Source organism: Rhinolophus sinicus, linkage group LG01 (genome assembly GCF_036562045.2).
Source record: "Rhinolophus sinicus isolate RSC01 linkage group LG01, ASM3656204v1, whole genome shotgun sequence".
Taxonomy (NCBI): domain Eukaryota; kingdom Metazoa; phylum Chordata; class Mammalia; order Chiroptera; family Rhinolophidae; genus Rhinolophus; species Rhinolophus sinicus.
In genome coordinates, this window is record NC_133751.1 from 107,106,975 (window position 1) to 107,127,998 (window position 21,024).

Genomic DNA, 21,024 nt, shown 5'->3' on the forward strand with positions numbered 1-21,024 from the left:
TAAAATTATTTCAGGAACCCAAAGGAGTTGATCAGCAATTAAATATGGAAGTAGGTGGGGGAAAGTTGGGGAGGATAAGGCTTTCTGTATCCCTTCCACCTAGAGAAATCAATGGATTTAGTATCCTTATCTGAGACAGGTACACAGAAGGGGGTGAGTATATAAGTTCTCACAAAATGTTTCTTAAAAAGTTAAACACACATCTGCAATACAAGCCGACCATGGATTAAAAAGGGGTTCTGTAAAAAAAAACTATCAAGTCCAGTGACAGAAACTAACCTCACAGGGTGATATGATCATAAATTCCTAACTGGGCAGGTCATGGTGGGTAGTCATGCCCCAGGCCTATGACTTCTTTAGTAAAAGGTTTATCTTCACCTTAGGCCAGCCCTGTTTTCTTAGGCATCTAGTTTAACACACTTTTGAAATGCCCGCAAAATCCTCTTTTTGAGACTCCTCAGAGGAGTAACCACCTTCAAGGGAGCACAATCTTGTTAACCATTCTGTACCTTACTTTCTCCCACCTTCATGTCATCTTCCTTACATGCCCTCCTTAACTCTAAATGCATAAAAGAAATGGCAAAACTGTCACTCTGAAACATTTGAGATTTTGCTTCTGGCAATTGTCCTCAGTTTGGCTCAAATAAAGTCTTATAAAAAAATTCTCCACAGGTTTGGACGTTTCTTACGTAAATATTACCCAAAAGAAATTAAAATATGTAGTCAAAAACTTGAACACAAATGTTCATAGCAACTTTTTTTCAGAATAGCCCCAAACCAGAAGGAACCCAGTGTCCACTAACAGATTAATGGATAAACAAATTGTGGTACATCTATGCAATGGAATAGAATACTACTCAGCAAAAAAAAAAAAAAGAAAGAAAAAAATTACGCATACAGGCTTCAACATGGATAAATCTCAAAATCATTATGCTAACTGGAAGATGGCAGAGACAAATATGTATGATTCCATTTATATAAAGTCCAAAGTAACAGATAGTGACAAAAAGGAAATCAGTAATATTCTGGATGGAGGGATGGGCTGTAAAGGGGCAGTAAAAATATTTTGGGGATGATGGAAATCTTCTGTTGATTGTTGTAGAGATTTTATAGGAGTATACACTGTCAAAACTAAGTTGTACACTTTAAATTTACTAAATTTATTTTACATAAATTATTTGCCAATAAAATTGATTTTAAAAATTAATCAAATACTCCTATTAGCTATTGGGGAATACTGACCAAGATAAGTTAATGGGGAAGTGTAGACTCTAAATATGGTTTAACCTGATTTGGAGGGAAGGCAAAAAAACTTAAAAAAACACCCTCTGTAGAGGAAGCTGAAAATAAACAGTACAAAAAGTCTGGAACAACCCACCTCTAAAAGTAACCAACTCCAAGATGTGATTTATAAATTGCTGATAAAACTAACATATTTCTCAAAAGTACCTCTCAAATATAAAACAGTAATAGAGTATATTGTTAGAAATGCACAACCAGTGCTTAATAATTATAAATAAAATTATCTGCTGAACTGATTATATCACTAACAACAAGAAATAAGACTTTCAAACTGTGTTTCCAGGAGCCTGGGGTGTCATGGAGATGATAAATGAGCAGGGCTCTGGGTCAAGGACCCCAATCCAGCCAGCACACTACTACTTCCATACTGCACATCCTCTGAGGTTTTATCTGATAAAAGGGTTCCACTGATAACTAGAAGAGCAATAGTTTAAAAGCAATGGCATCAGGTGGGAAGAATTCACAGAGAAAATTGCTGTATTTGGTGGGGCACCAGCATTCTGATCATCAAAAGCATACACTCTACTTATAAGGACCATATGTTCCAGTTTTTCCAGAATAGTCCCAATTTTAAATCTTTCTTTATCATATAAATTTATGTCCTATCATACTCCAACTGTTGGTTGAAAAAAATAAAATCAACTTAAATTGAAATAGGGATAATTTTCTGGCTCTTCTATAGCTTATATAAAATATTAATAATATAATAATAAATATTAATAACATAACTAAGAATTATTGAGCTCTTGCTATGTACGAATAACTGTTTTAAGCACTTTAGAATGTTTTCTCATTAAGTATCCATGGCAACCCTATTAAGTTATCCTCATTTTATAAGTAAAGTGAGGCACAAAATATTAATTATTTTTGTCATAATAAAGCTAAATGAAGACTGAAAACTAAATAGAAAACTGTACTTTATATAAATACAATCTTTGCTGATTTCACGCTTCCCAAGGAATAGTCCTTCTGGATTATGAATTTATCTTCCCAGGCTCATTGAGAGTGGGAAGGGGACCACAAAGAGCAGAACTCCAGTGGTCACCACCATCACCATCTACACCACCATCTCTAATGTCTATTCCATATTCCCTGGGTGCCAGCTGCTGCGCCAAGGGCTTCATGTTCTTTAGCTCATTGAAGGCTTACAAGGACAAAAGTGGAGATTCAGAAATATTAAGTAACAGAGAAAGTGAATGAATGGTGGAGCCAGGATTCCAACTCAAGTCCAACTCCCAATTTGTGTTATTTATCACACGCAGCCCCTACAAAGCTATGTGTATCCCATACTCTTAACAAACAAATGAAAAAGCATTCTGGGTTATAAAGAGCGTCTCTGTGAATGGTTAGTGATAGTTCCCCAGAGCCTTACAGTTTCTAAAATGCTTATACCACAACTCCCAATTGCCACCCAGCTCTCATCCTAATCCTAATTAGCTGCTACTCGTGGGCACCAAATTTACCTCCCATTTCAGGAAAAGTGGGTAAATTTTGAATGACACTGGGTAACACCAGGAAGTTATGATGGGAATATATTTACTTTAGCCATTTCTCCAGAATACAGGGAATAGAGAAGGAAAATATAGGTGAAAAAGGCTAAGATTTAGTTCAACTCTGACTTTATTTTATTTTATTTACATCATTTGGAAGAGAAAAGAAAAATCTGAGAAATGAGAAAACAAAATAAGGCAAAATCTCCATCTCTCTCTCTCTCTCTCTCTCTCTCTCTCTCTCTCTCTCTCTCGCTCTCTCTCTCACACACACACACACACACACACACACACACACACACAATTTAATAGATATTGGATCAAAATAGCTAACCAAGCACATAAACCTATACCCTATCTACCACATAAAATTCCACGAAATAATAGAGAAGGTAATTTTTAAAAGTAAATAATATCCTAGGAAAACAAGCATAACAACCAACAACAAACCAGAAATATTGAGAAAAAACAGAATACAGATAGGATCACATCTCAGAAAAACAAAATGGAAGGAAAGTTCAGCTCAAATCACACAGAGGAGGTGGCTAAGGCAAAGGAAGGAGCATTTGGGAAAGGGTGTGCAAGCTCACAGTTAACAGACCGAGAAGTGGGCAGCGGGCACTGAGGTGCTGGTCAGAGTAATTGGGGAAAGAGCTTTAGCGTGGCTGGGCTAGCCGACAACTCTCTCCTCCCCAGCTGGTTCTAAACTGTGGCCCTTTCAAGAAGGGCACCTTGAGGATGAGCCTCTAACACACACTAGACTGTTGGGTGTTGTTACTTACCCCAAAGTGGCAGAGGATGGCTACAGTTAAAAGGCAAAGTGAATAGATTCTAAAATACAAAATTGAACAGGTAACTAAACATTATCACACATTTGGGGGGAAAAATCACCACAAGAGACGCGCCGTTTCTACAAGTAATGTTAGTAGAAAAAACAGAGCCAGAGAACAATCAAAAGAAGACATTTAAAAAGTATACGTAATTAATACCTTCAGAAAAACATGAGAAGACATATGTACAGAAAATTTAACTAGATATTTGGGAATTTAAAATTTTGATGACTGAGATAAAAAGCTAAATGTATGGTATAGATTTATGTCTGTTCTTAGACAAAGATGGTGAGCAATTAGGAACTTGCTCACTATTAGGAACTTCATTCCCAGAATGAAGTCAGCCTAACAGGCATTGGGAGAAAGTGGTCTATAGGGCATTGGAAGGATGATGTGGGGCAATTTACTACATCCTCCACCCACACACACACACCCTACACATACTTATTTTAAAAAAGTGAAATGTGCAACATTAACTGAAACTGACTGGGAAGTGGGAAAAGAACTGTAGAGTGAGGCGGAGACTATTCATTGTCCCTGAATCTTTTTGTCTATAGTATTACAGGTATCCCCCCCTTTTGAAAAGTTCACATTATCCCACTTCGCGTTTATGGAAGACCTACATTAGTACCTGTTTTCGCTAACTAAAAGAAATCTGAAGATTTTTGCTTTTAGGAAAAAAAGATGAAAAGCAAAAGTGGTGTTCAGCGTTTGTTTTGCAGCGAGCTGTTGTACAGGTAACGTACACGCTGCTGCAGTGAGTGGCTCTGCCGCTCCTTCCCCTGGAACCACACTCAGCATCTCAGTATCAAGCCGCCAGAGCTCTGAACAATGTCCATGAGCATCCGTGCTTTATCTCAGTTTATTTTGTGCATGATTAGCAAAATTGTTCTAAGGTATCAGAAAAGCCTGAGAGTGTGTAAAGGTGTTACATTTAGAGTAAAACTGGATGTAATTCAATGTATTTGGTATGATTTGGAAGGTTATTTTTGGGATCTGGGAATGCTCAAACACTTTTCCTTATAAAGTAATGGTCTTTGCTTTATGCCATTTTGATTTGTGAAAGGTTTCATGGGAAGCCTCTACTTTTGAATAGCAAGGGAAAACTGTATTTATGAAAGAATGATGGCATATCCAAATAATGGGAAAATTATGGACTAGTCAGTAACAGATACTACCATGGATGGCCCCATCTCTCTCCTTGGATGCCTTCCTGGAAAGCCAAAAACTGCATTCCTAGATTCACTTGCAGCCATGGTTCCGGATGTGATTTAGGTCCACCAAGTCAGTAAAACTTGGGTGAAAATTGAATTACATGAGGAAAGAGGCAAGGCATGATCCTCTCTTGGCAGTTTCCTGATTCTTTCAGAGTTAACAATTGCCTTGAGAGATAATTTGGGGAATTCTTGGATGATCATGATAAAGTCTGTGTCTCCCAACGAGTCTGTATATTATCTGTACCTCTTAAGAAACCTCTTTATTTTTAAACCAGTAAAAGCAACTTTAATCCTGACAAGCGCACTATCCATCTGGGAAAGAAATCTCCTTACTCAAAAATGATCAGTAAATGAATAAGAAAATGAATAGTAGCAAACTGCAGTACAAAATGCTTAGTAAAAAGTACAGAAGAACATTTTATTTATTTATTTCTGTTTGTTTTTAGTATGCAAGCAGGGTTTATTAGTGAAACCCACAGGGAAGAGAATGGGCCTAACCAAGGTGAGGGAGAGAGAGAGTGAGAGAGAGACAGAAAGCGAGAGACAGAGAGGGAGACAAAGTGAGAGAGAGAGAGAGAGAGAGAGAGAGAGAGAGAGAGAGAGAGAGAGCCCTTGCCCCGAAGACTTACAGTTTGCTGGCTGGGGTGAGGGAGTTACACATTGATTTGGCAGGAAAAGTGGTGCATGCTCTTCCATGGGATGGTGTGACCTCCTAAGATGGGTGGAAGTCTGTTGACTCAGATCCTTATCTTGCTCCAGACAACCTCTCAGTCATCTGTTGTAAAAACAGATGCGTGGCTGGAGGCAGTTAATCAAAGCTAGTCATGAGATTTTTCTGTAGGCACTATGGGCCCCTTCCCATCCCCTTTCTTCCTATATTTTCTAACTTTTACCTAACATTTTCCCCCTCAAGCATTAGTGAAACCGGGGGCCAAACATGTCTGGGGCACATGCTGCCTATGCAGCTCAGTCAATAGACCGACACAGGAGCTGGGTGGTAGATTAAGTGTTAATTATCAGAGCACTGGTGGTGTGAGAAGGCAGCAGGTTAACACCTCCCAAAACTGCCTTAACATTCTCAGACCGGCTTTGGTTTTGTTTTTGTATTTTGTTTCATTTTTTGAGGTTTCTTTCTTTCTCTTTCTTTGTTTCTTTCTTTGTTTCTTTCTTTTTTTGTTAGTTTCAGGTGTACAAAACAATGTAATAGTTAGACATTTCACCCCTCACAAAGTGATAACCCCTCTCCCCCAACCTATTGCCCCTCTGACATCGTATATATCTATTACAATTCCATTGACTCTATTCCCTATGCTGTACTCCATATCCTATGACTATATATATATTAAATTATAGTTGACATACAATATTATTCAGCTTCAGCTTCAGGTGTACAGCGCAGTGATCAGGCATCTACACCATCCCTGAGGTGGTCTCCCTAATGAGACAAGTGCCCATCTGACACCCTACAAAACCTTTACATTATTGATTATATTCCCCAAACTGTCTTTCATCACCGTGGCAATCTTGTGATTACCAATTTGTGATTTCTAATTCCTTCCCCTTCTCCCTCATTCCCACCCACCTCCCATCTAGCAACCATCAATTTTTCCTCCATCTCTCTGAGACTATTTGTATTTACTTTGCTCATTCATTCAGTTCTTTAGGTTCCACATATAAGTGAGATCACATGGTATTTGTCTTTCTCCAACGAACTATTTCACTTAGCATAACGTTCTCTAGGTCCACCCATATCATTGCAAATGGTAAGATTTCATTCTTCTTTATGGCCGAGTAATACTCCATTGTATAAATGTACCACAGTTTCTTAATCCAGTCATCTACTGACGGGCATTTCGGTTGTTTCCAAGTCTTGGCTATTGTAAATAGCGCTGAAATAAACATAGGGGTGCATAAATTTTTTCAAATTAGCATCTTGGATTTCTCTGGATAGATACCTAGGAGTGGAATTGCTGGGTCATAAGGTAGTTCGATTTCCAGTTTTTTGAGGAACCTCCATACTGTTTTCCATAGTGCCTACACCAGTCTGCAATCCCACCAACAGTGCACGACGATCCCTTTTCCCCACATCCTCGCCAGCACTTGTTGTTTGTTGATTTATTGATGATAGCTATTCTGATTTGGGTGAGGTGGTATCTCCTTGTGGTTTTTATTTGCATTTCTCTAATGATTAGTGACAGCTTGGGGTTTTTAAGGGAAAATCTGGGTGTTCCTCCAGAGACTACGTGAGGGCTCCAGGGGTCTTCATGGAGCCTTCTCTGATTGTATGGTGGATTCTATGCCACGTGATTCTATGGAGTCAGCAATCCAGGAACAATGATGGGATTAGCCTGATAGACCATTGAGAATATGATCAATAAGCCTAAGAGCATTAGTCAAAAATTTCAGGGTAATTTTCTAAAACAAGGAACTGGATGGGACAGGGGACATTTCAAGCTCAAGCCGCAGGGGGATGATCTATTGTTAAGCTATAGGTAGGTCAAGAAAAAGTGAGGGCAGCAATGTGGAGAGGCCTCTACTATGTAAGTACCAACCAGGCCCTGTTTCATTAGGAACCCAAATCTTTAGGGATTTTGGGGTGATGACTGCTCTGGCTGCTTCCTGCTGTAAAGGGACGTTGAGACATCTTTGGGTTCCATCTGCTTGCTAACTATTGATTGGAGAAGGCAGAGGGAAGTTTCCATCCATTGGCCCATGATAAGTGTCTGGAGCTCGGGGTCCCAGGGGTCGATAGTCGTTCTTGACAATCACTTGTAGCTTTGTAGCCTTGTGTTACAAATGGCTGGAGACGAAAAGGGTACAATCCGAGTCACGGCACCAAAATGTTATGGGAGTCTCGGTTCTTCTTGCCGACGCAGTGAAGAATCAAAGGTCAGCAAGCTGATTAATATGCAAGCAGGGTTTGTTAGTGATATGTTGTCAAGGAAGAGGTTGGGGAGAGGGAGAGAGAAAGAGAGAGAAGCCTAGGTCCCCAGTATTAGTGATACGTTCTCAGGGAAGAGAACGGGGACAGCTGAGGTGAGAGAGAGCCAGAAGAACACTTTACTTATTTGATTTATTTATTATTAGTAAGCTGGATTTTTGTTGTTGTTTTGTTTTCTGTTGTGTTTTTTTTTTAATTGGGGAACAGTGGTGTGTTTTTTCCAGGACTCTCATCAGCTCCATCCAAGTCAAGTAGTTGTCCTTTCAATCTTAGCTGTGGAGAGCGCAGCTCAGTTCCAGGTCTAGTTGCTGTTGTTAGTTTCAGGAGGCACAGCCCACCATCCCTTGCGGGAGTCGAACCGGCAACCTTGTTGTTGAGAGTCCGTGCTCCAACCAACTGAGCCATCTGGCCATTCGGGAGCTCAGTGGCAGCTCAATGACTTCATTCTAGTTGTGGAGGGAGCAGCTCACTAGCCCATGCGGTAATCGTACCAGCAACCCTGTTGCCCAGAGCCTGCGCTCTAACCAACTGGGCCACCAGTCGGCCCCAAAAGAACACTTTAGACCACCTTGGGGTTAACTTCCTAAGCAAGACTCAAAACCCAGAAGCCATAAGGAAAAGATAGATGGGTTTGATATAATAAAAATTAATATTTCTGTGGGACAAGAGCCAAGTGACCGACTAAGAGAAAATATTCCAATTATAAATATTCATAATATAAATTAGAAAATGGTTTCTATCCATAACATATTAAAATGTCCCTATAATTCAGTAAAAAGATACAACCAAATTAAAACTGATAAAGTACTGAATAGGTAGTTTACAGAAAAAGAAATCCAAATGATTAATACACATATAAGTAGACACTTGAGCTTGTGGGTAGAGAAATGCATATAAATATGTATGTGCCTTACCCCCAAATCAATCAAATCAAAATCTCTGGGATTTAAAAGCTTCCCACCCACCTAATTTCAGTGTGTAGCTAAGGTTAAGAACCTCTGTTCTAAAACATATTAACTCAAAGTGTGGTCCGTGGACAAGTAACATCAGCATTACTTAGGAACTGGTTAAAAATGCAAATTACTGAGTTCCCTTTCAGACCCATTAAATTAGAATCTCTGGGACAAGAAGCTCAGTAATCTATTTTACTAAGCCCTCCAGGTGATTCTGACACACACTCAAGTTTGAGAACTCAGAACCTCTCTTCCCGACCTTAATTTATATTACAGAGCTACTGGGAGGATAACAGTAGATGAAACAGATAAAAATATTTTCAGGAAAGGAAAAATAATGATTGCTAATGCGAGTAATCATTACTATTCGAACAAATTTGATGTACTCCTTGGGCCATACTCAGACCTTAGCAACATAAATGACAAACATTCATTACTGAGATAGATGACATTTCCTGAACATATGGGAAAGTAGTGCATGTCCTTATCTCTGATTCCTCTCCAAATGCAGTGCAGTCCTAGTTCTGTAACAGCCTCCATAGATGTGAAACTGCCCCAGGGATAGGAGGACAAATAGCTTTACTTTTAATTTCCTTAAATATTATGAGAACTAGATGTTTTGGAATGGTTTTTTTTTTTAGTATTTCTACTAAATGGGACAAGCGCATTTGTGCAGTTTGGCTACACAGGATCACTGATTCTGCTTTAAGTTTCAGAATGTTGCCCTGTGGTTATATTTGTCTCTTGTGAGGCTTTATCCAATTGAAATGAACAAAAGATGTGTGCTTTTTTTTACCCATTAATCTGCCTGACAATATTCAATACATAGTCAAGTTACTAAGGCAGGGGAATGTCATAATAATCATAGTTGGGTTTTGAAAAGGTTCTGTCTGCTGTATAGAACAATTCCAAATAACATCAGCATTGCCTAGGAGCAAACTCTTTAAAATTATTAAAAATGCAAAAAATATTAAATAATAATACTTTTAAAAATTGTTTAAAATTAAAATTATTAAAAATTATTTAAAATGCAAATCATTGAGTGTACCAAGGAGGTGTATATTGAAGTCCATTCAAGTCTGGAAATGAACTTGTATGTAATATTTTATTTTTTATCTCATTTTTTAAAGCTATTTTAGTGTATACTTTATGATATTAATTATATAGTAAAATTTTGAAAGAATACCACAAATGGAGTAAGAAAAATCCAATGCATTATGAAGTTACACAATTAGGCAGCCAAGAGTTTGGGCATCTGAGAACCAGGTGATCTTGGTCTCATTTGAGTTGTAGTGCCACCTCGTGGTCATTCCAACCCTAGTTTAATCATCAGTGGGGACAATTCTATATACAGGCTATATGAAACGTCCAGGAGGACATAGGTTTATGCCCATTTGTCGAATTGATATGGGACACTGGGCATAGGAAACACCAAGATCCCAAGCACACTGGGACCCACCTCAGTCTATCTGCTTCCTGCCTCACTCTCCCCCCACACTTCAATCCCTGCCCCGCAAAAGATGAAAGGGGAGGTGAGAGGAAAACAGGAACAAATCAACAGTTGTGTTATGTCCAAATTTACATTATCATGATTTTATGTTATTAGAATATAGTACTAAATATATGTGGTTAATAAATAAATATGCACATATTAGGGTACATATTTTTAAGATTTCAATATTGTTGAACAATCAAAAAGGTTAGGGGGCTGCCAGATGGCTCAATTGGTCAGAGCACGAGCTCTGAACAACAGGGTTGCTGGTTCTATTCCCACATGGGCCACTGAACTGTGCCCTCCACAACTAGATTGAAGACAATGAGCTGCCGCTGAGCTTCTGGAGGAGCGGCCGGATGGCTCAGTTGGTTATAGTGCAAGCTCTCAACAACAGGGTTGCCTGTTCAATTCCCACATGGGATGGTGGGCTGCACCCCCTGCAACTAAAGATTGAAAACGGTGCTGGACTTGGAGCTGAGCTGCACCCTCTGCAACTAGATTGAAGGACAACAACTTGGAGCTGATGGGCCCTGGAGAAACACACTATTCCCCAATATTCCCCAATAAAAGTTAAAAAAAAAAAAAAAGTTGGGAGACTTCCAGTGTAGAGAATGGATTGGAGGGAAAACACGCCTAAAGGAAGAAAGGCAAGCTAAAACACTACTGAAGTAATTTAGGCAAGAGACAGTGATGGTCTGAAACCAGAATGATAGTAATGAGATTTGGAGGGAAGTGGATAGGTTTGATATTTAGAAGATAGAATTGAGTCCTTATCTTTAAGAGATACAAACTGAAATAAGTACAGATAAATTGATATGATGTCTGGGATTTTCTTTAAAACAATCCAATTAGGGAGAAGGGAAATGGGAAGGGGGGTTATAGATGAAACAAACACTGGCCATGTGCTGATAATTGCTGAAGTTGGGTGATGGGCATAAGGGGATTCTTTATTCTATTTTCTCTTACTTTTGCGTATATTTGAAACTTTCCATAATAAAAAGTTAAACAAAATTAAAGTGCCTGGGAATAATTCAAGGGCAAAAATTCAATAGGAAGGTAGACGTATGAAATATAAAGCTCAGAGAGAAATCTCAGCAAAGAATTTGGGAGTGGTCAGCAGGCAGAAAGTTAACTGAAGCCTTAAGAGTGAATGTGGTCACTCTTCTAAATTAGGAAGCTAAGTTAGAACCCTGAGGAATACCAACAGTTAATGGGATGGCAAAGGAAGTGTTGCTAATAAGAGAGTAAGTCATGGAGGCCAAAAGAAGCAAGTGTTACAATGAGCAAGCATTAGTCTATGTTGTCAAATGCTGCTAGGAGGTCAGGAAAAGAAGAGCTGATCAACAGCTTTTTTGGATTCAGCCATATGAAAACCACTGGTGTCATTGGTGAGAGGCATTTAAGAGGGGGCGGGCAGGACAAAGAGCATTGTATGTAGGATTGAGACTGAGTGGGAGATGAGGAAATAGAATCAGCTGTATGAAAAACTCAAAAAGTTTGGTAGAGTTGAGAAATATATAGGTAACTGGAGAAAGGATGTCTGCCTGGAATGACATCAACTGCTCATTTATTGATATATTGCTTAGAAGTTTTATTTCTTTAAATGACCTACTACCCCCCTTTTATTCTGTCCTGTACCCTCTTGCTAGATTTGAGTGTAGCTTTGACTGGGTCACTCTTTATATAAGATCTCCCAGTGCCTCTCCATTGCTTACTGAGGTCTGTACCAGTGTCTAAGGCTACTTTTCCCTGACATCAGCCAAAATGAACCACTCATCTCTCCTTCAGTATGCGTTTTGTTCAGATATTTGCCTCTAGCTAGAATATATGCCTCTTCTCCAATCTTTGTCTCTTAAAATCTTGCTCATCTCGTCTAGCATATGGTGCCACATTCTCCTTGAGCCCTTTCCCGATATACCTCCTCTCCACTGGAGTAGATACGGTCTCTCCCTCCTCTATTTTCCCAACACATGCTATTTATATCTCCTTATGGCATCCATCAGATTTTGCTTTGCATTTATTTTTCTGGGTTATTACATCCACAGATTGTACATACTTGAAACTGACTTTATCTTCCTCATCTTTATGTCGCAGAAGTACCTAACACAGTATCTTGCACAAAATAACTTTTTGAATTAAATTGGATTCCTAAAGCTGTTTCTAATGCTTGGGGGTTTACACTGCCTTTTAGAATTACAATGCTATTCAGCTACTGCCTTCCATGTAATGTTGTAATTTTTATAATCTTTCTTCATATGATCCAAAAATAATACCCAACATTTATTACTTTTTAGTTATAAACTGGTTTTCATATGGGTTATCTAATTTAATCTTTAAAAAGTATATGTATTTGTTTATACATTTTGAGATACAAAGTTATATAACCTCCATCTAAATATAACAAATGTTTAATTTGTCATGATTAATCAGATCCTGTTAAAAGAAAACCCTTACAGATATGCTGAAGCCTTATAATTTCATCTCCTTTTTACATTCTCCAGAGGTGCAACTCTCCTGGAGTTGATGTATATCCTTCCCAACCATGTGTTTAATCTTTCATCATCTATGTATTTATACTTAACTCACACAAAGTCTTATTTTGTGGTTTAAAAATGGTATGTAAGTGATATAATGTTATTATGTATTCCTTTGCGATTTGCTTTTATCTCTTGACATCATTTTCAGGATTTATCTTTGTTAGCATGTGTTGCATACTTCATTTTGACTAAAAATGGTATTCCAGTGTATGACTCTACCACCCCTTACTTAACCTTTACCTTAATTTTGAGGTAGCTATTATTAATCTCATTTTATAGATGAAAAATTGAAGTACAGACAGGTTAAGTAACTTTAGGTAATACAGGTTCTAAAAGATGTAATGAGAACTTGTGCAGGGCCTCTAACTCCTAACCCCATCTTCTTTCCACTTTATCATTCAACTAGTTAACAAATATTCACAGAATACCAAGTATGTGCCAGGCACTGTGTTAGGTCTTGGGCATCTAAGCAGTGAATAAAACAGACAGGATTCTGCTCTCAAGGAGCCCATGTTCTAATTGGAGGAGATAGTCAATAAAATAGTATGTAATGTATCATTTGGTTTTAAGTGTTATGAAGAAAACTAAAGCAGGATGGAGGGGGGAAAAGTGTGAGTTTAAGTGTGTAGTCTATATGATGCTCTCTGGTGACGTTTCAGCAAATACTTGAAGAGGGGTGATGAGAGAAGTGTGGTCAACGTCAAGGCTAAGGGTACAACAAATGCAAAATCCCCCAAGCAGGAGCATATATGGCTGTCATTCCATCCCTTTGATTTTTTAAAAAATACTGTATCAACCATTATCATTAAGTGCTAAAGAACAAATGTAAGCACACTGCATTGCTTTGCCTGATTAAATACCTAATTTTGACATGTTCAGTCTCTTATGATGGCCACCTTTAGAATAAACAAATTAGGTCGAGCCAGAAAATGTCTACAACCAGAATCCATTAATTTAAAAATTAAATCATATGTAGTAGATGCCCATAACAGTGACACACAGTACTGCTGCTGCTTTGATGAGACACATATAAATATAATTCAGCCCCCTTTTTAAATACGAAAGGTTGGGAGAATACTCAAGGAAACCTAAGAAGACTTGAGTTTAAAAAAACTGCTGAAACAGAAAGGAGAGAGAGAAGCCCACCTCTTGCACCGTATTTCTCAGAAAGGATGTCAAGAGTGGTAGGCAACAGAGGACCTGAGGTCGTTACGCCGTGGGGAGCCTTGGGGAGATCTAGCCTTTACTCGCTTAAGTGCCTCAGTTTTCACATCTGCGATACGAGGCAGTCTGGCCTGGTGCCCTTCAGGCCCCTCTGCTCCTTAGATCCGGTGGTTTACTTTGCTGAGCCTCCCAGGCATGGCCGCTAAGCCCCCAAACTCTCCGCGAATCTCGCGCGGGGCATTCCGGGCTCAGCGAGAACCCGCCGGGGGCGACTGGGCAGGCGCGGGCCCCGCCTTTTGGCCCCGCCCACTCGGGGCCTCCGGACCTCCCCCAGCCCCTGCGCAGAACAGGAAGAAGGCCAAGCACGCGGGGCAACCGCGGCTTCCGGGAGGAGTTTTGGGCGCCGTGAGGACCCGTCGGGCGCCGCGCGTTTCCAAAGCTGTGGAGACGCCGGGAGCCCGCCTCTGCGACGCCGGCGAGCGCAGCGCATCCTCAGCATGGGCGAGCATGGTTTGGAGCTGGCGTCTATGATTCCCGCCCTGCGAGAGCTGGGCAGGTAGGGCCAGGCCCGGCCGTCATGGGCCCCGCGGCCTCCTCCGCTAGGTCCGGCTGGCGTCTCACGTGCTCTCCCCGACCGCTCGCGTCCCGGCTCGGATCCCCTGAATCCCGGCCGCGACTCTTGTGGTGGTGCTCCGGGGCTGACCAGCGCTTCTGCCTCAGAGAGGTGGTCAGGGCGTCGCTGCAGACCTGCGGGAACAGTCCGAGAGGGAAACGCCTGCGGGCTCCGCTTTACCTCAGCGGTGCCCGGGAGCTCGTCCCCACTTGGGTGCTCTCTGCAGCTGGAGGCAGGGCCACTTCTCGTCACTTTGTTGCACTTATTTGCTTCTCGAAAACCTCTTGCCGTACATGAGAGACTTGACCCATGGACTTCTCCCAGTTTCAATTTATGATCAGTTGTGGACGAATTGGGTTTTTAGCTCCACGTTTTGATCCAGAACTGCACATGGCAGGAAAATCACTAGTTCTGGTTTTGTGCAAGGAAGGCCAATTAGAAAAGGCAGCTTCTATCTTCGAAGTGAAACCATAGGCCACTCTGAAGATAGGACCTCTTGCAATCTTCAATCCGTTATTTTAGTCAGAAATTCCAGGGAGAGGCCATAACGTTCACAAAATATAAATATGCACAGAATGTTGCCAAAACATGAGGATAATTTAATATTGTTTTATTTGCAGAAGCTTGTTTTCTGAAAACTCAGGAGTAAAATCATGTAAACCAGTATCCTACCCTATGAGAAGGGACAGATGTTGATGGGTGCCACCTCCCTTCAACACACACAGCCCCCCCACAACCAGGCCTAAAGACTAGAAGGCAGGGTTTATCTGTGTTTGTTTCGTTTTTTAAAAATTGTAACCCTCTGCAAACAAGAAGTAAGTGGGCTTGTACTACTATTGCAGTTGAACTGTCAGTTGGAATAATTACCTCCCAATTTCTTAAACTGTTTGACAACTTAGCACACAAAGTCAAAACTAACATTAAGCCCACCATATACTTAATTTCCTTTTCTTTTTTGCTGCGCAGTTGTGTTTATCTCCACTTGTTGGCCATACAAGGATGTTAGTCTTCCTTCATTACATAAATAAGAGGATAAATGAAGGGACCATACTTGTCTTAAAACTGTTTTTGTGTGTGTTGTTTTCACTTTGCATTAGATGGAAACATTTTGTATTAATATTTTGTAAAGTAAGGTCTACTTTTCTAAAAAGCTGAATACAGGTGCTCATTTCAGGAAGTTGATGTACAGATTTCATCTTTCAGGCTCAGTTTGCTTCCCCCATCTTGCTTTAATGGAGAATTAGCTTATTAATACTTTTTTCTTCCCTCTTTGCTCTTCCTCTATGAGACTTGTTAATAAAAATAGTATCTTAGATTTATTTATAGTCTCTTTCGTCAACAGAGCTTACTCCTATGTTATCTTTCATTTCATTCATTTGTAATTCTGCGAATGAATTGAAAAACTGACCCACAGAGAATTGTATAATGGTAGTTTTTAATTGTCATGACTTTTTCATTGCAACTGCTTCATTCAAGCTTATTCAGTCTTACAGTATCTCCATGATATAGAACATGACAAATATTATCACTAGTAAGAAACTGAGTCACAGAAGTTGAAGAAACAAAGGCAAAGAGACAGCAGTTATCAGAGCTGTGTTTCAGATTGAAGACATCAAGGCATTTTCTCTCATATTTGTTTTTCTTTAATTGTGGCAATTAGATTTATGAGGAAAAAAAATGAGATGTCGCAGTTCTAATGTGTGGCGCTCTACCTCTATCTCTCAGGGATAAATTTTGTTCTACTTTTTTGTTGTTGTTAGCATTCTTTACTTAGCATAGTCTTTCTGGGTGATCTCATTTGCTGTCTTGCCTTCAGTTACTGTCTGCTATTTGATGACTCCAGATGTGTTTCACCAAATCGTATCTATCTCCAAAAGAATTATATGTACTGCTGGATAACGGCAGTTTTACCTAGGTGTCCCATATGCAGTTAAGACTTAACATATCCAATACAAATTCTCTACATATTCCAACCTGCTCAAGATTTTTTTTTTAATTCCTCTCATTCACTGAGGTAGGGATATTTCAGTAAATGATGCCATTCACTCATTTTTCCAAACCAGAAATCCAGGAATCATTCCTGGCTCCCTATGTGTTTTTGGCTATGTCCTTGGTTCTTTTTTCATCTCCATTCTCTTCCTAAGTTGCGTTATCTAGTCCCATGACTTTACATATTATCTATATGCTGATAACTCCCAAACATATCTCTAGCCCAGAAATATGAATTAGGTTGCTTACTCAACATCTACACCCAGAAATGAAAATTAACATATCCAAAGCAGACCTTATAATTTACTGTCCTTTAACCTGTTCCTTTTCCAGGGTATTATAAATGTACCAACCAAAAGCCAGGGAGTTAGCCTTGATTTTTTCCCTAATCCCTTAATAATCCACCAGCAAATCTGTCAATACTGCCTTTGAAATACACTTCTCACCATCTCCACGGCTACCATCATAATTTCTTATCTAGACTATTACAGTAACCTCTCAGTTTCTCTCCATTTCCGTTTTTACTCATTTACAATGGATTTCCTATTCAGCAATCAAAGTGACTTTTATAACTACAAATCGTATTGTAGATTATATAGCATTACTTCTCTGCTTAAAATCTTCCTTTGGCTTTCTAGCACACTTAGAATAAAATCCAAACTCCTTACCAAGGCCTCTAAATGCCTGCATAATCTGCTCACTGTATTCCAATAATATTGGTCTGTTTTTCATATACACCAAGGTCCTTCCTGCCTTCAGTCCTTTGCACTCTTCTCTCTGAACACTGGTTGGTTCCATTAAGATCTCATTTCAGAGGAGCCTTCTCTGACCTTCCTGTTTAAAATTACTTTGTAATCACAAGATATTTTCTGATAGTGACAGTTATTATTAAAATATAAAACAGGGAGGGAGATAAAGGGTCTGGGAAGCAGCAATAGTCACCACTAGAGGAGATTTGGATGGTAAGAGGAAGCCAGTCATGTGAAACTGGGAGAAGTGTCTTAGATGGAATAGGATGTACAAAGGCCCCTACGTAGGAGTGATTCTAGTTGTTAAAGAATAGGAAGAAGGCTGGAACATAGAGTAGAGGGAAGTGGTGTTAGTTAAGGATGGAAGAGCAGAAGGGCCAGATCCTTTAAAACCTTACAGGCCAGGATAAGGAGTTGGATTTTTTAAATTCAGTGGGAAGCCATTGGAATGTTTTAAACAGAGAAATAACACAATTCATGTTTTAAAAACACGTTTAACCTTCCTGCCTCTTCTTAGAACACTTCAATGTCTTACTGCCTTCAGTACAAAATCCAAACCCCTTATTTCATCCTTTGACCTTATCTTCCCTCTTCAGCTTCATCTCCAGTTACTGTCTCTCTCTTCTTTAGCCATATAGAGCCACTTAGAGTTTTTGAGCAGCCTATGTTCTTGTTCCTGAGCCTTTGTTTCCGCCACTTGGAATACCTCCTTCCTTCCCTTGTTTTATCAGGCAAGCTCCTTAGGGCTCAGCTTTTTGTATCACCTCCTCCAGGGAGCCTTGACTCATAGGCCCTGCTCAGGGCTGAGTTCTCTTGTTTTCAATCTTGGCTCTATTAATACTTAACCATGCTGTGTTAAAATGATTTGTCCTTTAATTTACAACTACTTTTCTGGCAGGTGCAGGGTATCTTGTTTGCTAAATGTATCAATGTTTCATGTAATACTTAAATATCCACTCAAATATTACAGTATACTTTTCAAAAAGTACATCCTTTCAGTTCAGTTCCAAAACTCAGATGTTGCAAAATAAAAATGCTCATTATCCCATGAGTTTATTTTGATAGTACATTTAATGAATAATAATCAATTCACCTTTTTAAAAAACTGATTTTAAAAAATTACACAAATAACACATGAATGCATTATCTTTATACAAAATTAAACTTTATGGGAAACAGTCTACCACCCACAATCCTGGTTCCTCTCCCCAGGCACCTCTTCATTCACATTCTTACTGACACTTGCCAAATTACATTTGGTTTATGAAAAAAATCTCTTGACTTTGTGTAAAACAATTCATGTTACCTTGTAATTTTAGACTTAAAAAACATGTTTCAAGTTTCAAGTGTGTAATATGTCATCTGTACATTGCATTGTGTGCTCATCAGCCAAAAGTTTAGTCAAATGAAATATGTGAAATTAATTTTTAATATTTTATTTAACTAAATAATATACCCAGGTAACATTTCAACATGTAATTAACATAAAATAATGAGATACTTTTTGTACTGAATATTCAAAATCCAGTGTGTATTTTATATTTATAGTACTTTTCAATGTGGACTAACCACAGTTCAGGTGCTCAATACTTACTGCGTGTGGCTACTGGCTACCATATTGGTCAGGGCAGGTCTAGGTTTTGCAGATTGGATGCCTGTAGTATCATTTAGCATGTTCTTTCTTTCCCTTGTAAATTGGTAACACTGGTATTTAGATTTTCTTTAAATTTTTATTTATCTATTTATTTACATTTATTTATTTATTTAAGGAGGGCGCAGCTTACGGTGGCCCATGCCCAGATCGAGCCGGCGACCTTGGTGCCATCAGCACCAAGCTCCAACCAACTTGAGCTAACCGGCCACCCCCTCTTTTCATGTTTAAGTAGAAAAATACTGTGAATGTTAAAACTAAAAACATTTGATCATTCAACTTTAGCGAGTTTTTTTACAAATGAACTTGTGATTCCCTTTAAGGGTTAAACACTTTTTATTTATATTTTAGTGCCAGTCCAGAGGAATATAATATAGTTGTACAGAAGCCAAGACAAATTCTGTGTCAGTTTATTGACCGAATACTTACAGATGTAAATGTTGGTAAGAAATAATTACTTCTTATATAAGCTTTATAAATTAAATTGTTTTCTTTTTCGTATATACGACATTATGCAAGCATTTTTCTCCTGTAGTTTTTATAGAGTTAGTTTTTATGACAGTTAACTGTTTTCAAGAAAGTTACAGAAAGTATTATTTGTTACACAATGTGCATTCGGCTTTTAAAGTAATTCTGTTTTCCTATTTGTTATGTAGATTTCTGCTGTTTACTATGAGTTCTTTGATATAAGGTATTATTATAGATAAAAAATATTTGGCTATTTCCAATGATGTAGACTCCATTTTAGCTAGGTCTTGTGTCAGTGGTTGAGAAAAGGCAAATGCCATAAAAAACTCTTTAAATAAGAGTTGGTGACTTTGTGAGTTGTTGAATCAACTCCTGTTTGTGTTTCCTGTATGTAGCAATCTAAAAGAAATTACAAACTTGGCAAGATGGTCTCCCATCTGTCTGGCTACCATATTGTTACCATACCTGTTAAAATTACATTGAAGGAGTAATACAGAGTGCCATGTGGCTTATGGTGTATAAATTTGATTCCAAATTTGGCACAGATTTTATGACTTGTGATATTTATTTACCCTCTTTTATCAGTCAATAAAATTATGAGTTGCTGAAAAATAACAACTACTGAATACTTGGAAGATGTGTTTTCATATGGTGCTCCTTCTGTTTAGACCGCTAGCCCTTCTCCTCACTGCTTTACACACTCTTCATCATCTAGGAATCAACTCCTTCACATCTTCCCACACACTTGTTTCCTCTATTCTGGATTAGTGTAATTATTAGTGTTATTCCTCTATTATTAGTATTATTCCTCTATTCTGGATTAGTGTAATTAGTGTAATTATTACTTTATTTGCCTGACACTCACCTGTTTGTGAGTTTTTGTTTTTTTTAAATTCTCACATTTAGCACAGTGCCAGGCATACTATAGGCCTATAGTACATGTTTGGTGAATGTATGCGTAATAGATGAATGAGCATGATTATTAAACATTTAACATTAGAAAGGTAGGATTGTAGTGTTTAGTCCCATCAATTTAGCATAAGCTAGACATAATTATGGTCACCAAAGTCTAGTTTCTTAACAAAAGAACTGTCTAATTTGTCACAACACTTTAAAATGAATCTTTTATTTTTAAGTTGCTCTAGAACTTGTAAAGAAAACTGACTCTCAGCCAACCTCTGTGATGCTGCTTGATTTCATCCAGCACATCATGAAGTCCTCCCCACTTATGTTTGTAAATGTGAATGGAAGCCATGGGCAAAATGAGGCCAAAGGCAGTTGTATTGGTAAGTCCTGCTATTTGTACATTCATTTGCAATCTGTTTTATGAAATCTACCTCTTCTGAAATATAATATGTACATTAATAGACATTTTGGTCAAATTTGTTATAAATTGAGGGAGCAAAATGGTAATGGTAGTTTTATTTCATGTATCCTTATTGTTTTCTTGTGTCATGAGCTAGATACCCAGAATGGAATAGAAGTTAATCAGATTTGTTTATTTTCCATTGAATACTTGAGCAACTGTCTTTTTTCTGGTTTTGGTAATCTTTTCCTTCTAGATCAGGCATCAGCAAACTATGGCCCACAGGCTGGCTGCCTGTTTTTGTAAACAAAGTTTTATT

At 38.7% G+C, this 21,024-nt stretch overlaps 1 protein-coding gene across 6 annotated transcripts in view; it reads left to right on the top strand.

The window, feature by feature from the left end:
* The first annotated feature begins 14,288 nt into the window (after positions 1-14,288).
* ATR (ATR checkpoint kinase) overlaps positions 14,289-21,024 on the top strand; it is a 118,552-nt gene continuing 111,816 nt past the window's right edge. For 3 of the 6 annotated variants that reach the window (XR_012497057.1, XR_012497058.1, XM_074334043.1), the window contains exons 1-3: positions 14,289-14,485; positions 19,283-19,374; positions 20,536-20,685. Coding sequence is in view for 4 of the 6 variants with exons in the window: in XM_074334043.1 (XP_074190144.1) it covers positions 14,427-14,485; positions 19,283-19,374; positions 20,536-20,685 (301 nt within the window). In the remaining 2 variants the exon portion in view is untranslated. Of the gene's footprint in view, positions 14,486-15,338; positions 15,358-19,282; positions 19,375-20,535; positions 20,686-21,024 lie in introns of those variants that run through there. The other 3 variants (XM_019753574.2, XM_074334028.1, XM_074334036.1) reach the window with 2 other exon arrangements.